Source organism: Thamnophis elegans, chromosome 7 (genome assembly GCF_009769535.1).
Source record: "Thamnophis elegans isolate rThaEle1 chromosome 7, rThaEle1.pri, whole genome shotgun sequence".
Lineage (NCBI taxonomy): Eukaryota > Metazoa > Chordata > Lepidosauria > Squamata > Colubridae > Thamnophis > Thamnophis elegans.
The window spans coordinates 50,939,242-50,961,966 of NC_045547.1; the positions used below are offsets into that span (position 1 = coordinate 50,939,242).

The 22,725-nt window shown below is 36.4% G+C and overlaps 1 protein-coding gene across 6 annotated transcripts in view; it reads right to left on the reverse strand.

Moving 5' to 3' along the window:
* USP15 (ubiquitin specific peptidase 15) overlaps positions 1-22,725 on the reverse strand; it is an 80,713-nt gene that overhangs the window by 18,789 nt on the left and 39,199 nt on the right. For all 6 annotated transcript variants that reach the window (XM_032222181.1, XM_032222176.1, XM_032222177.1 and 3 more), the window contains 9 exons: positions 10,601-10,745; positions 8,596-8,769; positions 8,113-8,271; positions 6,169-6,393; positions 4,448-4,531; positions 4,265-4,359; positions 3,943-4,134; positions 2,702-2,817; positions 1,405-1,677 (listed from right to left, as the gene is read on the reverse strand). In XM_032222181.1, the coding sequence (XP_032078072.1) occupies positions 1,405-1,677; positions 2,702-2,817; positions 3,943-4,134; positions 4,265-4,359; positions 4,448-4,531; positions 6,169-6,393; positions 8,113-8,271; positions 8,596-8,769; positions 10,601-10,744 (1,462 nt within the window). In that variant the 5' untranslated portion in view covers position 10,745. The remainder of the gene's footprint in view (positions 1-1,404; positions 1,678-2,701; positions 2,818-3,942; positions 4,135-4,264; positions 4,360-4,447; positions 4,532-6,168; positions 6,394-8,112; positions 8,272-8,595; positions 8,770-10,600; positions 10,746-22,725) is intronic.

A 22,725-nucleotide genomic window follows, 5' to 3' on the forward strand; every position in this document is an offset into this window, starting at 1 on the left:
CGAACCTATAGCACGTGAACCACAGGTGGCACACAGAGCCCCCTCTGCGGGCATGTGAGCCATCGCCCCAGCTACCATGCATGTGTGCGTGCCTCCTGCTGGCCAGTTGGTTTTCGGGTGTCTGCCATGTATGCGTGGGGGGCATGGGGCATGTGGGAGATGCACGCCCATGCACAGGGGGAATAGCATGCATGCGCGGGAGGATGCATCGCACATGCATTGCATTATGAGTACGCGCGCATGCACTTTCAGCATGCAGCAATGAAAAAGTTAGCCATCACTAAACTAAAATAAGGAAGATTTAAAGTTTAAAGGGGCAGAAAATGCAGAAAAAAATGATGAAAAAAAAATATTTTTCATATTTAGTAATTGCCCATTTTTCTCACAGAGGGATTCTGAGCAGCATACAAATAAAATATTAAAAGCACAAAAACAGTATACAAAATTTAAAAGAGGCAAGGAATGTTAAAAAATTAATTAAAAGGTAGGGTTAGGATTTCAAGCACTAACCAGCTCCATGGCTGCATGCTTCTCTGTGGGTCTTAAGCAGGCAGCAGAGCCATGTTTTCACGCCTTTCTGGAAGGTCAGGAGAGTGGGGGCCCATCTCACCTCTGGGGAGAGTGCGCTCCATAGAGTGGGGGTAATGGAAAAGAAAGTTCTCTATCTGGACCCTGCCAGTTGAAATTGTTTGGGATATAGTTAAAAATATTTAAATAACAGCAGAATAAAGACATTTTAAAAATATTAAATGATTGGGATGAATCTGAAGTGAAAACAGGCTAGGAGGAGTAGTTTAGAGATCTGAATGGGAATGATAGTGATACGTATGGAATTACAACTAATCTACAAATGTTGGAGTCCAAGAAAATATCGGTAAGAAGGAATTTATAAAACTGGGAGAAAACATTGAAAAATAATCTACAGATATATATGTTGTATGTGAAAAAATATTAAAACATGGATATGGTTTGTTTACGGAGTCACTTTCAACTTGTTAAATGGGAATCTGAACAATCTGTCATTTGGAAGAATGTAATTATTGTTCTATAAAAGTGGAAAATGGTAAGAATAAATACAAAAATTAAAGGGATTTGTTTGGTAAATGTGTCTGGAAAGGTGTATTGGGAAATTCTGATTGAAAAAGTAAAAAAGCCAACAACAAGCAAACCTTGGGAAGTGTATTGTGGTTTTTTGGTAGGGGATATACAGTAGTGTGAAAGTTAAGATTCTATATTCCAGCAATATATTTAATGCTTTTTAAAAATATATATTCTATTTATCATTTTCATTGTATATGTTCTTGTGAGGATTTGCCCTAAAAGATGACAAATATTATTTATTCATTGACCAAATAATAATCGTCACATTTACAAAAATACATTTTATTCCAGTATAAAACTTACCATCTAGTCGAAGTTGTCTGTCATCAAATCGTATATGCCTGGTATCATCTTTGACATAATTGATGTCTGTATTGCCTAAGCTGTTGAATTGGAATGTGAACAATCGTTTTTTGTGCCCTATAACTTGATCCTTACAGGAATCCTCTGTACATAATCCATTTTCAGAATCATTATCACCTCCCACAGAATCTTCCGACTGACTGTTTTCATTTTCAGATGGTAGTTCTTGATCCTGGCTAGATTCATCATCTTGTTCATCAGTTTCCATTTCACCTGTGATAGAAGACATAATGATACAATGAATATCTTTAACTTTAGCATATGTGGATTGTAAAATCAAGGCATAATTAAAGAGTTAAAGTATGACTATCTCTTTCTAATGTAAAATTCTGAAACACAAATTTACATATTGTTTGTGCTACAAGTTAAAACACATGCATAAAACTAGATTAACAGAACTGTATATATATTCACATTGAGAAATCAGGACAGGTAAAGCCTACCTGATTTACCTTACATTTGGATGATTTATTAAGCCAAAGGAATGTTATTAAGAATAATAAATAATATGAATTCTAATCAATTATCATTGGCTATTGAGAAGAGGTAAATAGTCTAAAAACTCAAATATTTCAGAATAATAAGAGAAAATTTAAGAATCTACGTATATTCTGTATTAAACTATTTTAAGCAATTTCCAACTTATTTGACTATATAGGCTATTACAAAGGACTATTAAAAATGTAACTCTGATTCTTTAAAATTTTATTCAATCTTTCTGCTAGGACTTTACATAAATTTTATTAAGTGTTGCCCATATTATTTTAAGCCCAATAATTATAATTGTATAGCATGTTAATGAAACAAAAATAAATATAAATGGCACCATTCTATTAGATGGAAGAGGACTGTTATTACAAAGCCACTTTCTTTCATAATTTCTCCATATAAAATACATTTATTTTAAAAGAGAACAGAGTAATCTCATGAGACATGTAAGTATTAACCTCTTTTAATAACATACTTTTGACACAGAACACACGAACTGTGAATTATAATAAACAGTATATGAAATAAGATTTGAGGGTATAACAACAAAAAAACTCACTTAATGTCTGTACTTTTTAGCTTTATAAATATTAGGGAGCGTCCTTTTTCTACATTTATGAGAATGTTAATAAGGATTATGGATTAAGGATAACCAAGAAAGGCAGTTGACAAGGCAAAATAAGCTTTAAAGGAAGACAACACTATATTAGAGTGTATATTAGAGCAGCTTTTTAAATTGAAGCCTTACTTGGAGATCCTTCTTCATGAATTCCATTTGGACCATTACCATTGATGCTATTGTTCTTGCAGCACTGGAGAGATGCTTCAGTGTCTTCTGTTTCAGCAGAGGTTTTCACATATCGACTGAAATGCACAAATCAATTATTATACCAACCTTCTTGTTACTATACTTTTTAAAAACATTTATATAATGCAATAAATTAACCATAAAAAGTTTGGAAATCGAGTAGTGCTATAATTGTATTTTGTTGTTGTGCTGCAGCAGCATTACTCGATAAAAACATTACTTGATAAAAATTGCTCTATTTTTATGTTATAAGTTATCTTGCAATATTTACAGATAGTCAAGGATAATTTATTTTAAATATTTAGAAGTCCTTGTATGATCTTCAAACTATTTAATTAACCACATTTATATGCCGCCCAATCCCGAAGGACTCTGGACAGCTTACAAAAATAAGAGAGAGAAAAAAAGACACATAACGAACACATAACAAAAGAAAACGGTTTAAAATAGCAACACCTCATATATTCATTCTAGTCGGGGCTGGACCTCAACAGTGAGGTCAACAGCCCCAGGCCTGCCGGAACAGCCAAGTTTTTACAGCTTTCCTGAAGGCCATGAGAGTGGGTATGGTCCAGATCTCTGGGGGTAGCTGATTCCAAAGAGTCGGAGCAGCCACAGAGAAGGCTCTCCTCCGGGGGCTCTCCAACCGACACTGTGTAGCTGACGGCATCTGAAGGAGGCCCAATCTGTGGGATCTTACTGGCCGCTGGGAGGTATGTGGCAGTAGGCAGTCTCGAAGGTACTCTGGCCCTAAGTCATGTAGGGCTTTAAAGGTGATAACCAACACCTTGAATTGCGTCCAGAGACCAATTGGTAGCCAGTGCAGCTCGCGGAGGACAGGTGTAACGTGGGTGTACCTCGGTGCATCCAATATTGCTCGCGCAGCCGCATTCTAGACTAACTGCAGTCTCCGAATGCTTTTCAAGGGTAGCCCCATGTAGAGCGCATTGCAATAATCCAGCCTTGAGGTGACAAGGGTGTGAGTAACCGTTTGAAGTGCCTCCCGATCCAAATAGGTGAATAAATGCAGACATTGCTGATCCTTCCTTTTAAGATTAACCATGGAATCAGAAAAAGCAGTTTAAAGTCTTTTACCTTTTGCTAGAAGATCTACATTTGTGATGTGCAAATGTTTCCAATGTAAAGTTAAATATACTATAGAATTTCTCTTTTACACTTACCACATTCTTAATAGCAGAAGATTATACAGTTTATCTTCTGTGTTATTTCTAGGCACTGCTATAAGAAAAGGTTGTCCAAAATGTGTTGAACCACTATGATGGCTATAACCACTATGGCGAAACTTTTCCCTTAAACAAACTGGAATTACAACTTGCTCTGTATCTTCAGTTCTGTTGATGGCAATTTCAAATCTAAAGAAACAAAAATGGAATCAAACAAAAACACAAAATACTCATTTTAAATTAGGATACATTTTATATAATTCAACTAAATCACATACAGTTTATGAGAAAAATATTTTGACTATACATTTGAACTTACACATAAATGTCATCACGCTCCATAATACTGGTTAGATTTTCATCCATTGTAAATATTCTATGAAACCTATGATTATATATATCAGTAACGATCATCTAAAAAAGAAACACAATTTATTTTATATTTGTTTAGATGTATAGATAATATTTAGTTAGATGTACAATCACCTAAGAATTATCATACCTTATCTGCAGCAACACCTGACAAAGTTGATAATGCGATGCAGAGATCCTGTATATTTCCAATTTTTGGTACTACTACTTTGTACTAGAAAATAAAATACAATATTGTTATTCTTAAAACACAAAGAAGATAACTGGATATAATAACCAATATTTACTACTGAAGTAACATAAGAAAATTCTATATGAAAAAGAGCTTTTGAAAAGAAATATAGTTAGGGAGTTAATTTTTGAATGAGCTGTAAACATATATGAATAAAAGTCGCTAGTCCATCTTTAAAGGAAAGGAATTACTAGCTATGACAGTGGCTTAATAGGAAATATTTGGTAGTGGAAAGGGAATCTATTAATGAACAACTTGGTGATAAAATCCAATTGCCTACCATGAAAAGTATACAGCCTATTCCTCTTGCAGCATTCAAACAAACGTTCATATCTGAATCTCAAAGCCATCAGCCTACAATTCATACTACTGTTTTTCAAGCTACAGTAACGTATCATAATATTCCTCCATTATATATATAATTTAGAATGAATCATTATCATCTATTAACTAATCTAGTATTTCTCACCCCAATACTGTATGTTATTATTGTTTGCTGAACCTTTAAGATATTATTTTCCAAACAAATCAATTTAATAAAATAAACAGATCTGAATAAAGAAAGAAAAATATTGCATTGAATTTGCACTATTCTGGTTGCCTTCCTAATACACAACAGGATTTTTTCGCAGAAATTGTAAGCTGCATTTTGCAGGAACAAATGCTTTCAAAATTTGCCAGAATCTCTATATAACACTGAGTTCCAGTGTACCACAAACTGGAAAAAATAATGATGTATTTTATTTCCTTTTGAGGAATGCATAAACTCAGCTGCAAGCTTATGATTTGGAGTGACATAGAAACTGGGACAAAATGGTTGGTCTTTCCACTTCATCACTGTTAAAGGAAGCCTTGTAACATATTCTGCCAATTCTTTTAGGAATACAACCTCATTTAAAAATACAAAGATTCTTGAGAATGGCAGCTTGAGTATAATGCTGTTCCTTAACTTCTGTCAGGTACCAAATCTAATGTAATAATACAGTTGTCCAGTCAAACAGATTTTTTGAACAGATAACATAATGAGAATGTTAAAACAGATACATTTTCTTAAATTATGATAAAAAGATAAAAAGATTGGGACCTTTAACTAATAGCTGCTGATTGGGACCTTTAACTAATAGAAGCCCAACCTTCTTTTTTCTTCCCATCATTTCTGTAATCTGAGTGGAGAGGCGGCTATTTTCTTAACAGAACAAGATCTACCAACATGGCTCTTGCATTCATTAACTAGAAATATGATTAAATTATGAGAAAATGGAAATGAAAATTATATTTGTAAAGTATATTATTTAATATCAATCATGTTGAAAAATCAAAATGCTTTATATTATACATTTTTGTCTTATAATAGTTCTAGTATTCATAACAAATTACTATCTTATTGTGTTATATTGCTGTAGTAATAATAACAGCAAATATTATGATTCAAGGGGTGAATAATTTCCGTCTTTATGATGGTACTATAAATTATACAAAGTTACAAATTATATGCATAGTTAAGAGAAAGGACCACAATATCAAATTGAAAATATGACTTAAAATTCATAAAAATAAATAAAACTCTATTTCAATTAACATATTAAAGAAACTATTGCTGTAAAACATGGCATATATACCTGCATGGGTTTACAAAGTGGATCAAGTCTAACTAAATAAACTTCCAAACTGCGTTCTTTTTTCATAGGTAGAGGAAGAGTTAAATAACAAAAGGGATCGAATGTTACAGAGATCTTGGCACATTCTGGACAAACTAGGGTTGATTTAAAAAGTCCATGAAATATATCTACAATGATGGAGTCATTTCGTTTCAAATGGTTCTCCCAAGCTTCTTCAGCAACCACCTAAATTAAGACGAAATTAAAATAGTACAAGTAAGTTATATGAAGCATTAAATATTTAAATGAAATTAACATCTTGCACATACCTATAAGTACCATATACTACCTAACAGTGTTATCCAGTAGATTACAGTAAGAAAACGTAACTGGGTAATTTTGGGGAAAGATAAACATTTAGTATCTTCATATACTGTATTAGCCTCTTTATATTATATTCATTATGAATGCCAGATTATCTCAAAGTTGATGACAATTTCTAAAGTCTCCATTGGGCATAAAATTCTATTCAAATATGTAATAGGACCAACTGTTCAAGGCCAAGAAATAGAATCAAAAGTAAGAATCTTTAACCACAGTATCTATGCAATGCCAATTTGAGATAGTTAATTCCCTAAATATAGGATCTGAAAGCATTCATGGACATCTCCCCAGTTCTCATAAAGCATATTGGTCATATATATTTTTTTCTCTTTTTTAAATGGAAAAAATGGTGGCTTTCATTTATCAATCATCTTACTCCACTGACAATTTCTTGGAACATAAAAATAATGAGCAATTATAAATAAGTGCTTGGTTCTGAAGCATTTCTAGCAACCTGCAACTTCTTGCCACTGAATGGTGAGAAAACAGTCTGTGAGTAGCAGTGGGGCAAATTAGGATTGTTTAATGATGAGCAGACAGAAGAGAGAGAGAGAACTGGCAAGAAAGTAGATAGCAAGTAGATATGATAGGAATGAGATAGGAAAATAGCAATTGAAAAGGAGATATATAGAGCAATGCCAAAAGGGGAGGGGAGGGAGAAGTAGGGAAAGGAGCTGTCTATTTTATGTTGATTGTGTGAAAAAAAAGCACCTAGAATGGGAGAATTGCATATGGTGACAGGAATAGAGAATCTAGTATGTTCAAAGGACTGTGGTACACTTTCTGGTATTTGGCTTCTTTTAATTGTCCTTCTCCTGTCTTTCCCCAAGCTGGTAAGTTAAATGAAATATTATTTAAATAATTTGATGCCATATTTCAAGCCAGGTTTTCTCATAGCATGTTAATAACAAAGTGCTAACAAGCACTTTAATAATTAAGATCTAGCATTAACATAAGTCGCCCCCCCCCAACTTTTCTTTAACAGTTTCAATGATGAAATTCTGTATACAGAACAGAAATTTCTTTGCTCAAAAATATGAATGGGAACTCTTCAGACCAGAAAGCTGAAATCCGTGCACACCAGGCATGACATCATGCTTTTCACCTGTGCTCAGTTTATTGGGCAGTTCTGGTTTTATCATCTAGAAGTCAGTGTTAACGTCTAGCAACCATATAGACAGACCCTCTCCAGGATGATCTATATTCAAAGGTATTTTCAGGTATGCAAGATTCTCCTAATGTAACCTTACCATAGAATTAATTCATGCTTCCTGTCTGGACTATCTCACAAAGCTGAAAACAATTGTGCAGGTATAAAAGTACATTTCTCTCACATTGACTTTACAACCTAAGAAACTAGTAAAAGTCTCTTCAGAGATGTTTGCCATGTCCACATTCCTTTTGTGGATAAGCTGCCTTTCATCTGACTGTTTTCCTGGCTATGGCTCTCACCAAGGTCATTCCAACATACCATTACAGTGCAACAGATGTGAATTGAATTGTCTAGATTATTTAGATACATTTTTGCATTTATAACATTTGTCCAGATCATGTAGGCTTATTATCTAAAAGGTACATTACCTTATCTGGTCTTCCATCAGCATCTTTTAGCTGAATATAAGGCTTTTTTCTAATACGATTCAAATCCTCATGCAAACCATCTAGAAGAAATGCCAGCAATTCTTGGCAATCTTGTTGCTGATATCCTGAAAACTGGGGTGCAAATCGTCCTACCTGTGTCTGGGGAATATTTTTTATAGTGGAGTCATGTGACATTGCAAAGGCATTTTTGTTAAATCAAGGAAAATGTATTTTAATTTCATGGATTTTAAATGCATAATTGTAATACTGTGAAATAAGATTGAGGAAAAGCAAAGGAATCATTGCTGCAATTTATAGGAATCTCCCATCAAAACAAACAACAAAAACAAGCAGGTGTGGTTTTCAAGGGCCTATTTTATTAATATATGTACATTTTTAATTTTTAATACTTTTATTGTTTTGAAGAATCATATAACTGAAAGCAAATTAAGCATTCTAGGATCCAACTATGTTAGCGCATACCTTAAAAGCTCTTGGAGTGACATAGCTGTATTTTCCTGACCACATCTGCTTGATGAGCTCTGCATAAGATTTTGCAATTTCACCTCTCATTCCTAATGGATTGTCATAGTTTAGCTCCTCTTGATATTTATCATTAAGAAAATATTCTGTGAGTGGAGGTGTATTGCTGAGACACTAAAAATAAATGTGAATAAAAGTAAGCACTTTTGTATAATGCATAGTAATGGAACCTCTCAATGTCATCTTCAGTTTTCATATTTCCTTATCAAGTCTTTTTGCTTTTCCTAGTCCTTAGGATTTTGGGTCTGAAAACATTACTAGTTATAAACACATGCTTCATTCAGTTTTCTTGACTGAAAAGAATGTTAATTAAACAATGAGGAATTAATATCTAGCCTCTCTCACGACTAAATGACGCCTATTGAGATACCTACCATAGTTTTTCTCCCCTGTAAGAATGGGAAGACTATTTTGAGATTATTTTAAATTAATGCAGAAATGGATAATTTGTGGTTTACTGTTAGGCCCCAGTTCCAATCAAAACAATAATATAATGCAGGTCATCAAGTTCCTCATGCTAGACTGATTAATATAACAGAAAACAGAGACTGTGGAATATTTCTATATGGAATGGTGCTGCTCTGTTTGTGTTGATGATTGGAATGCAGCTGGAGAAATAACTTGTGCTGTTCAACTGAATTCAGATAAGAACTAGTTATTAAACCCATTTTATTGAAATAATGCAGAGTAGTGAATTTTTCCACTTTCTCAGGATAGAAATATTAAGTATTTTAAAGGCTACCAAATTTAGATTAGAGGCAAAGATGATATAAAATTATATGTCCATATGTGACAAAAAGATTATGTTGATATACTGTAAAACTGTTCACAATAATTACAATTTGGATTCCACAATTATGCAGTCTCAATAAAAGAAAATCACCCAGACTATTCTTATTAGATAACTAAGTTGATTAAAACGATATTTGACCTTTATCAAGATGCTATATAATATCCAATAAGGGTTTGATTACACATGAAAGTTCATCTCTTTTCAGAAAAAAGGTGGTATCAGTTTCTTCAGAGAAACTAATAATAACAGTAACAACCACCACAAAACATGGACCCAGAAGGCAATTAGAGATTTCTTATCAATATCTGATTAAAGTAGTGGAGTAAGTGATTGCTTTTCAGTTCAGCTCGTGGCTGAGTTTCAGACATTAAACAGTGGCAACATCTTTTTTTGACTTTTTAAAATGTTCTGGACATGCGCAGACCTATTTATAGGTTACTGCGCACCGAACTGGCAGTAATGCCAGTAGAAACCCACCCCTGAACTTAACCGCAGCAAAACGGTCATAAAATTGAGTCTGGTCATCATGTGATACCCCACTTAATGACATCATTTAATGACAAATTTTGGGGGTCCTATTGCGGGCGTAAATCAAGGACTACCTGTATAAAGTTCTATTGTATTCTTCATGTTACCCATGAAACTGATGGCCTAGGTTATTTGAAGTTATGGGAAAATATACAACTAATGCACATCTGTCTCTTCATATCAATTCCAACCAAGATAAAGGCTGGGGTGAAAACATTTGAATTGAGACTCAACTACATGCACCAAATGAAATATAACAGATGCAATATAGCTATCAGCTTTACTTTCCTTCATAAGTATTTTGTTTTTAAAGGTTGTCCACTCTGTTTATTTTCTTATGCTCCTGGTCTTTGGCTCTGTTTTTAAACAGTTTTTGATTAGTGGGTATGATAGAAATTATAGAAAAACAATAAATAAATATCAAGGAATCAAGTCATAGCCAAGCAAGATTCTATAACTATTTGCTTCTTAATAATTTATGTGGATTTAATAAGCACATAAATCAATGTAAATATGAAATTCTGATAATACTGCAGGACCAAAAGTACCCATTCTACTAGCAGTCTCCATTTTAAAAGCTCTTTATATAATGAAGTAAAATCTTATTTGACATGAAACACTTACTTGAATTGCTGAATTCATGAAACACGTATTTCCCAAATTACTTAGACCACAAAGACCGGGCTGTTCATTGTGCCTTCCTGGTTCTGAGTAGTCATAATTTTTATAAGCAGTGTATGAAGGAAGGCAGTAGTTTGAATTTTTCATGCTGGAAGAAAACATATTTACCTTGTAATTGCATGAGCTATAGCTGTCTAGCTTAAATGCACATGTAGCTGAAATAATTAGACTCTGAATTTAAACACAGTAACAATAAGAATTCTTCAAACCTTTTTCAAATTTTGATTTAAAAAGTAGTATTTTTTAATATTTCAATTGAAAAATTAAAATTTTTGGCACCACCAGCTATATAGTATAAATTCTGCTACTGTTATTGCTAAAAGCCGGAAACAGCAAAACTTTAGCAACAGGCAAGATATAAAGATTTCCAAGGATATCAGAAACTGCTAAATACATTATAATTCTGTTTTTAGATTAACCACTATGCCACCACAAAATGAAGCAATAAGCATGGAATAATAAAGACTCCATTCAATATCTTTAAGCATTGTATTTTAATTTGTTTTATAATTTCAAGTTATACAGATATGATCTATTTATAGTAGGGAATATTTTGGGAATTAAATAATATGTTATATTACATTAAAAGATAAAAATACTTAAGAAAAACTGAAGTACAAAACATAAAAAGCACCACATTCTTCAGAATCTTTTTTTTTTGCTTGCATATGGGTTTATAGATATTTATATATGCAAGGATCAGTGAAATTTACATGACATATGCACAAGTAATTGTATCAATATTCTAGCCACACAGATAGAGATTTGAGACTGAAAACATTAGGTTATACAGGTAGTAGCTGCATCTGTGCATATACAGTAAATGAACAGTAAACGTACTTAAATTTAATGAATATTTTTAAAGGAAAAAACTCATTGTGCTAATATACAAGTTTATTAACTACCCAACACCGAAATGATGTAATAAATGTAATCTACATACATTTTCCCATTTAAATCTGAATATTAGAATTACTATTGTTAAACAATACAAAAATAAAAGCCATCTTCTAGTTCTACATTAGAACCATGATTATGACACAGCAGACTAGAAGTTATTGCTGTGGAACAATACCTTCATAACTTCATTTGCTCTTTCTTCCAGGAAAGCATATTAATCACAAGGTTAGAAAGGAATATAGTTGATATATGATAAATTATCAATTCCAATAAGTAATTCAGCATGGGATCTTTACTATGCAGGCTGCCAATTAAATTATACATTACATGACCTGGAATTCAAATAGTCATGTATACAGTTTGTTTTTACTGGTGCATACTCTATACACTAAACTTTTTAGTCAAGAGAAAAAAATATTGATACATCATTAGAGTTCTAAAAACTATAATACTGAAAATATGCACCAGTATAAACTTGAAATAGATATAACAAAAATATTGTTAATATATTTTAATGAGGGAGTGGGGAGATTAATTAAGATACTGAACTTACAATATATATAAAAATAGAATTTCTATAAATCTGTGAAGAAACAATTTTAGTAGTAAAGCAGAAATAATGCCTAATATTTATGTTTTTAACATCCTCTCCTAATTGTTCCCAGTATTTTACCTACAATATTATGAAACTAAACAAGTGAATAGTCAAATCAATTTTGGCAAGGGTTCTTATTTCCTTTGGAGGGGGGTGAGTTGAGCACCACTGCTCAATTTTATGTGCTCCTTTTAAATTAAAAGTTTAATTACAATATCCACACAATTGATACCATTCCCCTCTGGACTGCGTGCTAACCCATTAGGACATAGTAAAGCCTATTGCAGAGAAAAAGGTTGTTCTTTAAAAAAGGAAGCTAAAAACCCTCTGTGTCAGGTTTCAAAAAAATGCCCTAATTGATTCACAAGTCAAATTTCAAAAGAAAACCAGTCATTTATTAGGAACATTTTGGCAATACCATTTTTTGCAGTCAGATCTTAGCCTTATTTGAGTTATAGCTGAACTTTACCCCTGTTCCTCCCCTCCCCTCAATCTGTGTCATAAATCACATTCCTCAATGAGGTGCATCTCTCCCAGGTCTGCTGTGGTAATCTGAGACCTGACTCTAGCTGAAAATATGTGTGGAATGTGCTTCTCCCCTTTCCTTACTATGGCAACTTTAGGAGTTGACATTCTGCACATCTGTCTGGCCAACCTACTCTATTAGCCTTAAGATAGGAACCTGGCCTCCAGAAGGCAGCTTTGATTTAGATTTTGTCAACAAATTTGCTGATTTTCTGGCCACTAATGGGTGAATTGAAGAGGAGCTCTACATGAGTTTATTCTCCAATCTCCTTTGTTGCCCAGACATTCAGAAAGTGTGTGGGCTAACTCCCAGACCCTCTTCTAAAATTTGCCCCCATACCACTTTCAAAAAAGGGAAAAAGCTCCCCAAACTGACAGAGGAGTTAACCTCACCATGTTATAGTACTCCCCTTTCCCTTGATATAAATGCTGTGCCTTTAACGGCCCAGGGGCCTCTAACAGCAGCACAGTCTGCCTTGCAGGATCAAGCATGTTCAACATCCCCTCAGCTTGATCCACAAGCTCAAGTGTGTCAAACAACATCGCAGCTGTCCCAGCCTAATCCGCAAAATTCAACATCCCAGGCAGCTCAAGCTTTGTATCCAGAACTGACGGCTTGAGCTACCTGGGATGTTGAACTGACAGCTTTAACTCCTCCTCACACCAGAACTGGACAGACTTACGTACCTGCACAGGGAAACCCTTAACCGGGTCCCTTAGTCCTAGCTTCCCTTTGACAAGTTCCTATGAAAGATGGACTGGTGTTTGTCCATACACCCTTTACCACCAATGATCTTTTCAATTGGAAAACAGGACTTTCCCCCTTACAGGGAGTTTCCCCCCCACCCAAGCTATGGGGAGTTTGTTCAATGTGTGATGGCTACTCATAGAACTAATATGCCTGACATTTTTACTCTCCTGTTGGCATTCCTGTCCACAGAGGAAAAACAACAAGTTCTCAAGGCCACTACAGTACACTATAAAGCTGCTAAACAACATGGCATCCAAAATAATCAAGATGCCCAAGCCTTATGGCCTGAATAACTGGTTCTTTTTAGCCCCAGCTATGAGATCAGGATGCCCTCATCCTCTAGAGAGCCAGGGATTCTATCCTTCAAGGACTAAAACTGGGGAGAAGCTGGAAGTGTTGTGACGAGACTGGTTGGGAAATAGTGGAGCTCTGACAAGCTCTGCGAAAACTGCCAGACAAACCGCTGCCAGGGGGCTTTTAGGTTCAGAATCGTTCCGAAGGAATGGGGTAAAAGAAGGAACCTTGTACAGCCAAGAGGAACCAGCAGTTCCTCGACAGGTCAGAGATAAAGTTCTCCAAACTGACAGGGGAGGCAGCAGCCATATTTAAATGACTGCTTCAAAGTTGGGGCAACTGGACCAACCTGTTTGAGCAGGAGCAGTGTTGGAGCATGGCATTGGACTTAGGTGAGAGAGTGACCAACCCAAAGATAAAGGAATTTTAAATTTGAACTACAAAAGAGACTCATAGCGGAGCTAGTGGCTAATTAGTAAGCTTTAAATGAAAAGGATTTAAATGGAGGGAAAAGGACAAAGTGGAGATTAACACGGAAAGCTCTAGAAAATTTTCATTCCCAAAATTGGAATTGGAAATTCCAATTTAAATCAACCAGAGAATTCAGGGGGGGGGGGAAGAATTCCTTTCTTTCTTTTTCTACCTTTTTTCTATTTTTTGAGAATTAAAGTGAACTTTTGACAGCTTCTGACAGCCAGCTGATCAGACTGTACTGTGGAAAGGGAGACATCTAGTGGTGTGAAAAGAATACTACAAGACTTAATAGAGGAATAACAAAGAAAAGAACAGCTGCAGATTTTGACCTTGACTACAGTAACAGATAACTGGAAGATCCTTTGACGTGGTGGACTTGTTTTTGCAACAGTATTGTGCATTTGACTTACTATCGGAAAATACTGAAAAGTGGATTGGATTGGACTAAAGTTGGGACTGGACTTTATACATTGGAAGGCAGAAATAAAGGTTAATGGGCTTAAAAGTTTAAATAAAGGTGCTATAACAGAAAAATCTTTAACAATTTGTTAAATTAGCGAAGCAGGCATTATGGAACTATGGATGTAGGATGAATTACATGACATGTTAAAAAATGCATGTGAAACACTAAAGGGTAAAGAAAAAATAGAAATTCAGAAGGAGCACTTAGATCAGGGTGGAGGAGAAAAGGACATAGAAAAGAGACCAAATGAAGAACAAGAAGATACTACAGAAGAAAGAGGGACTGAAAAAGAAAGATATATAGATGACTACACTGGGATCAGTGGTGGGTTCTGGATCCTGGTGCAACTGGTACGGTGCAACGGGGCCAGGCATCCAAATGACTGGGTGCAGCACGTGCGTGCAGCATGCACATGCGTTACCGCCTGAAAGCTCCACGATGCCTCAGCGATGCTCCAGCTGCTTGGCGGAGCATCGCGCAGGTGCCGTATGCTCCCTGTGCATGCGCAGAAGCCCCAAAAGCTCAAATACAGGTAGGGAGCATGAGCGGATGGGCCCTCCTGAGCACTGTACCGGGACGGTACCTAGTGCTCCCAGTAGGCATCGGTACATCCAGTCATATCCCACCACTGACTGGGATGTATAGTGCTACACTAAAAGTAGACAAGGAGAAATGCCCCTCCCCAAAAGAAAAATTAAGCAGTTAAGGTGAAAATAGTGGGGAAAGATTGGGAAAAACTTGGGGAAAGTTATTAGAACAATCAAATCAAAAGGGAGAAAAAAGAGTGGGAAGAAAAAATATAGAAATTACAAAAATAAGAAAAAGAAAAAGCTAGGTGAATGGTGGAAAGAAGAGAATATAAAAGAAGTGAAGTTTCAGAGAGACCAAGAGACAATGGTTAGATAAGGAGGAAAGAAGGGAAAGGATTTACCAGTAGATTAAAATGAAATATGTTAATATTGTTAATGGCATATAGTTGATATGATGTGAGGAAAATAGATTACTACTATTAATTGTAGATAATTAACTAAGTGAAATGTTTATTAAAAAATTAAATCTGAGGATATATGTTATCTATAGTAAAATAGAATTAAGGATGGAAATGATATATTAATTTGATTAATTTAGAGGGGCAAATAATGATATTGTTTATTAAGAAGAAATTAAACCTAAGATGGAAAATATGGAAAGAAAATTACTAGCTGAAATTGGAAATAGAAATATGATGTAAAATGAATTATGCATATAAGAAGACATTAAGGGGGAAAATTCGGGCAACACTCTGTTTATAAAAGAAATTAAATATGTAACAAAAAATAAAAAACTTCATTTAAAAAAAAGGACTAAAACTGGGTGTTCTAAAAACAGTGAACTTTCAAAAGGCGGGGCTTGACGTCACAACGACACAACATGCAATCTTGAGGTTCCAGGATTGCTGTCAATATCTCTGTTGCTGGACGATACTTTTGGATCTAAACCATTCTGAAGGAATGGTGATAGTGAAGGGCATGTCCTGCTGATCTCAGGGGCATCGCAAAGCCCCTGATTGATCCAGGAAAAAGCTCTTTTTGCTGGCTACAAGAGAAGCAGCCAATATGGCTACAGAAGGTTGGGACAAGCCCCTGAAACGAAAGCAGCACAGGAGAGACAGTGTGTCAAAATGGTGAGAAAAATCTTTATTATTAGAGAAGAGAAAACCCAAAAGACTCAGAGTTAAAATAAAATTGAAGACAGAAGGAAACAAGTGACAAATTTACCCTGGTTTAAAACTATCATGTTATCTTTTTCACTTTAATTTTGTTTGTTTTTTATGGACGGACTTTTTACAAATGTTTCTTACTTTTAAACTGGACTGGTCTTTTTTTCCCCTTCTTCCTCTATACTCTTCCCATTTTTTGTGTTTGTGGATTAAAAGCCACTTTCCTCGCAAGGCTCAGCTAGATCATAAACTTTAAACAATTTTTTTCCCTCTTTCCGGAGAAAAACCCTTTCTGGAGTTCGGAGTTTAGAAAAGAGAGCCTAAAACAGAGGGAAAAGATGTAACACTGCCCTCTAGTGGCTAGAGGCTTGGCAACATCTGATATTACAAAGCTATTGGCTTGGTTTACTGAAAGGTAAATGGAAAAAACTTCACTGAATTTGTTTGAAACCTAGCAAAAGCCTTGGACGTTTTAGTGGCAGTGTCTATAACTTGGAAAAATGACATTATATGAAGAAGAAAAGGAACTAACATTGCAAAAAATTATGTTAAAAATTCAAAAACTCTTAGTAACTACAGAGAGAATTGAAAAGAGTCTTGAATTTATAGATCAAAATACAAAATATCAAAATCCAGAAAGTACGGAGGGAAGAGTTGAGAATACTTATAAACAAATGATGAAATTTGAGGACAGAGTTCAAAAAATTGCAGAGACATATGAAAGTGATAAGAAAATTGTTGACATTGACAAGTGTGGAGGAAAATGATAAGTGTGGAATACGGAAAGGAGAGATCAATGAACTGGAACTCTATCTCAGATGTCAAAACATAGATGAAGATAGGGGAGAAAATTTGGCAGAGACAGAGTAATTTTGGCAGAAGCACCAGTGATAACAAAAATCAAGCAGATGAAAGGAACAGATGGAGGGTATCGAATTCTTTTAAGATATTCAATGAACAATAAGTTGTCAAGAGAAGTCCACATAAGACTTATCAAGAAAACACTTAGAATACAGATATATAAATGGCAAGAGATATTGGACTACACTATTTCTGGAAGGATACAGGATGATGAAATGAAATGTCACAATAAAATTTAGTTAAATGTAGTTAAACTTTGAGTATTATGTATAAGATAAAGTAATAATAGCTATAGTCAAATAAATGATCAATAATGATAATAAAGCATTTATATATACTAGATTGATAATATTACATTTTATATAAACTGTAAGTGAGGATGATGGAGATGATGTTGAAAAGCCTTTTTATAAAAGATAAATCATTGTATATACAAGAGAATATAAAGATGTAATATCATTGGATGATTTCAGGATGATGTAATGAAATGCCATAATATAAATTTACTTCAAATTTAATATGCCTCATATAAAAAGAATTTAATAATAGCTATGCTTAATGGAAGTTTAACAATTATAATAATTTGTATAAATGTATATTAGATTGATGATACTAATAATGGAAGAAACATGGAATTGAAAATTATTAGAGAATGTTATTAATGCTAAAATAATAGAATGATTTAGAATAGGATACAAAAAAATTCTTCATTAATGGATATATTGAAGATGATCTAATGAATCATCATAATATAAATGGATACATATTTAGAATACCTTGTTTAAAATGGTGAAACAATAGTGATAATTAAACAAATGAAGTACAATAATAATGTATACAAAGATATTTGATTGACAATAAGTGATTTTTGATAAAGCTCAAGTGATGACTATGGAAAGGACAGAGAAAGATTTTATAACCAAGTAACACACTGTATGTAGTTGAAGAGGTTTTTTATGCTATATGTTTTGCATGTTTATTTTTGTTTGAAAATAAAAATTTTATTTAAAAAAGTGAACTTTCACTGCGTTCATCAGATCCTTCAAAATCCCAACAAATCCCCCACTGATTTTTTAAACCATTTGAAAGATGGATTCCCATGGTTTACTGACCTTTATCCTAATATCCCAGCCAACGATGTATTGTTAAAAATAATTTTTGTAGGCCAAAGTGCTCCAGACATAAATTGCAAAAGCTAGAAACCCCAACTGTTAAGGACTTAGAGATCCTTGGTCAGACAGCTTTCACCGTTTATGCCCAGAGGAGGAGGGAGAGAAGAAAGAAGATGTGAAGGCAAGTTGCTCTTTTAGCGGCGGCTCTAAATCCCCAAAGTAAAGGGAGGGGGATTTCAGCTAATCCCAGGAGCAACTCCTTCCACAGAGATCAGTGTGCCCGGTGTCAACTTGATAACAGACATGGAAATGCTTGTTTGCATGTCATCAATTTAGTCATTGGAGAAGAAAATGCCCCCTTGAACAGCGACAGCCCAGTAGGGGACGAGGGCAACCTAGGGGGTGAGAAGGCTTCAAGCCAGGCCCTCCTACCTCTCATGTCAGCTCAAGCTCCTGAGGTCTACCGAGAAACCAATTGAGGGGGCTCTGGAGAGCCAACTGCTTTCCCAAACCCTCTAATGGAGCTAAAAGTGGGGAACAAATATTATTCTTTTTTGATTGATACAGGGGCTACATTCAATGTCCTGAATGATAAATAAATCCCTTGCCTTTCTTCCAAAACTACCCCCATTGTTGGAGCGATCAGGATAGAAGAGGATACTCCAATCAGTCACCCAATGGTGGTGGAACCAACCAAGGACCTTCACTCCAGCATTCCTTTCTAATATTGCCACAATGTTCTATCAATCTTTTGGGGAGGGATCTCCTAGAAAAACTGGGGCAGTTATACAATGCACCCAGCAGGGAGTCTCCCTTGAAATTCCCCCGGAAAGAGCTTATCTTTGTTTCCTGGGGAAAGAAACAATCCCTAGCGGACCTGATTACAATAGAATAAATTCCCTGGTTTGGTATCAAGGAATCCCTGGGTTTGCAATGTTTGCTACGCCCCATATGGCTCAGCTACTCCCAGACGCCCAACCTATAGCAATTCGCCAATACTAATTCCCAAACGGGAAGCACAACTTGGCACTAAGACCCAGATTGAACTTTTTCTGAAAACTGGGCTCCTCGTTCGCACAGAATCATACTGGTCAAGACCAATTTTCCACGTCCCTAAGCCTGATGGGACTTGGAGATTCACTCACAATTTATGACAGACCAACTGCCGGCTCCACCGACTACATCCTCTGGTGGCCAATCCATATACTTTGCTGACTAAGCTTTCAAGTGATCAGAATTGGTATACAGTCACAGATTTAAAAGATGCCTTCTTCTGTATCCCTTTGGCTAGGGAATGTCAGTCATACTTTGCTTTTGAGTGGGAAGATCCTTCTGATGGTTCCAATGCCAGCTGACTTGGACTCATCTGCCACAGGGCTACCCTAACAGTCCCACAGCTTTTGCTGCAGCCCTCGCCCAGGATCTTAAAGACTTTGACACCCAACGAACTTTCCTGTTGCAATATGTGAATGATTTATTGGTAGTTGGCAAAGACCAGAAAGATGTCGAGGATACGTCAATCACCCTCCTCAAACACATGGCTGAAAAGGGCTACACAGTATCTAAGAAGAAAGTCCAATGGGCCACTCAGGAAGTGCAGTACTTGGGTTTTGTTCTATGCAAAGGCTGTCGGCTACTGCATGAAAGCCACCTACAGGCAATATCAGCCTTACCAACACCCACTAACATTAAACAGCTGCAGATCTTTTTAGGTATCATTAGCTATGCACGACTGTGGATTCCAACGTATTCCATCATTGCTAAACCTCTTTACCAATTAACTGAAAAATACATGGCCTGGGAACGGACGGGGGAACATCAGAAAGCATGGCAGAACTTGAAAGATGCATTGGGCTGTGCTTCTGCTTTGGCTTTACCCGACCAGATGAAAGGCTTTGAACTTTTTGTTTCTGAAATGACGGGTTGTGCCCTGGGCATTTTACTGCAAAAACTGGGCCCCAAAAGAGTTCCTGTAGCTTCTCTTTCTAAAATCCTGGATCCAGTGGCCAGAGGCTGGCCAGTCTTGGACCATACAATAATTTTCTTTACATTTTAACCGAGTTTATAGAGAGAGAAACATTTAATATGATGCTTTGGAGCACAAGAAAAATAAGCCCATTTAGGGAAGTTCAGCCTATTTTACCCATTAAGTAAAGTATTCAGAAATTTTCAGGGTGGGGGAGGAGGACATGATATCATGCAGGCATGAAGAGTGTAACAAGGATTTTTTTTAAAAAAAAATTCAGTGTTCTTCAACTCCAAGAATCAAGCAGGAAAAATAATGTGTTAAGGCACATAGAGTCACTATTCAGAGTGAGCTGAATGGCATACTAATTTAATACATAAATAAATAAATATGAAACAAGTTATATAAATAGAACATCAGTGGAGAATAATGGTGTTTTAAAACAATTACTTTTTCTAGGCTGATAAATAGTAAAATACAATGACTGTACGTTTTAAATGCTGTATTAAAAATGTATCTGAGGCAATATTAGGTAAAAAGGACATTCTAAAATATATCTCTAAGTATTTATCAATATTTATGATTGAATTAAATTCCTAGGAATTCAGCACAATTCAGTTCCAGCTATGTTCAAGACCATAGCTTAAAAACAAAAGGCTAATTATAATGTACCACAAATGGATCCCTTACATTTCTACTCAAAAAATGAGCTCAGATGAGTTCAGTGGAGTTTTTTCTCACCAAAATGACTATCTCCTATTTTTTTAAAAAAATAAAGAAATCAGAAAGGAGGGGGAAAGAATGTAAACTTGTTCACTGTACTATGGCCATCATTTAACAGGACTTAATAGACACTGTAACTTGCTAAAATGCCTACCTTTCTTCCAAGCAAGCGCAAACACCTGCTTTTAAAAGTTAATACATATCGTGTTTCCCCGAAAATAAGACAGGGTCTTATTTTCTTTTGCCCCATGAAATATGGCCTTGGGTTTATTATAGGGGGAGTGTCAGCCTCTGCTTTGCTGCTTGCTTTTCGGCTGCCATGAAATGGGGAGGGAGGGCATGGTAATTGGGTGAGGGAAGTAATCTGTACAGGAGGACTGTTAAATGGGGGTTGTTCACACCATTCGTTTGCGCATGTGGAAGGCGGGGAGTTTCCAGCCAAGGCCAACTGTCCAGCATTCCAACCTGATGATGATTTTTGAAGATGTCTCCCACCTGACAGCTGTGGTGATATATGATTGGACTATAGACTGGGGTACCAAGGAGAGGGGAATGAATCATGTATTGATATCTATTGCTTTCGCGCTCTTTTGCTCAGATCCAGCTTTGCTTAGCTTCTCATCACTTAAAATCAGTAAAAGTACACTTAATTCTGCAAAATGGAGTCGAGTGGTTTCTTTCTTGATTATTAAGTGAAGGAGCCGTGAAGGCTGCTTATTTTCTGGGGCAGGTGAGAAGTAAGGCGCACCTTTTACCTCTCCAGCTCCATCGCATTCCTCGCCATTGTGTTCAGGGAAGCCTATGGTAAAACGCCCCCCTTCAATCAAACTTCTTGAAGTCGCGAGAAGGGTTTTTTTTACCAGAGGCTTCCCTGGATACAATGTTGAGGAACGTGATGGACCTGGAAAGGTAAGAGGCGCACCTCGCAGCCCAACACCGCCCACCCCACCCCAATGGTAAAGGCAGCCTGCCTGGTTCCCTTCCCCACCGTTCCTTTAGCGAGGGGTGGCAGGTGGGGGGGGGAAGCGAGGTGCGCCCCTTACCTTTCCAGGTGCATTGCGTTCCTTGCCCTTTCGTCCAGTGAATCCCCTTGTAAAAGCTCATGAGTTGAACTCGCGAGGTTTCTTTTCCAAGGGGTTTCAATGGACGAAAGGGCGAGGACTGCAGCGGAACTGTCAGTCTCTCTCTCTGGTAGCGCTAGGATGCACGTCTTGCTTCTCCACCCCCACCTGCCACCCCTCGCTAAAGGGACAGCAGGGAAGGGAACCAGGCAGGCTGCCTTTACCATTGGGGCAAGGTGGGTGGTGTTGGGCCGCAAGGTGCCCCTTTTACCTTTCCAGGTCCGTTGCATTCCTTACCCTTTCATCCAGTGAAGCACCTTGTAAAAAAAACCTCGTGAGTTGAACTCATGAGGTTTTTTTTTTACAAGGGGCTTCACTGGACAAAAGGGAGAGGAACGCAACGGACCTGGAAAGTTAAAAGGCGCATCTCGCTTCCCCCCCATCTGCCACCCCTCGCTAAACGGGCGGTGGGGAAGGGAACCAGCCAGGCTACCTTTACCATTGGAGTGGGGTGGGCGGTGGTTTTTTTGCGTAAGAACAGGCGGGAGGGAGTGATTGCATTGCTGCCTGCTGCTATTTTTGCGGCAGGCTCTTTTTGCGCGAGAGGGAAGGGCGAGGGGTGAAAGCACTTTGCTTTGCCTGCC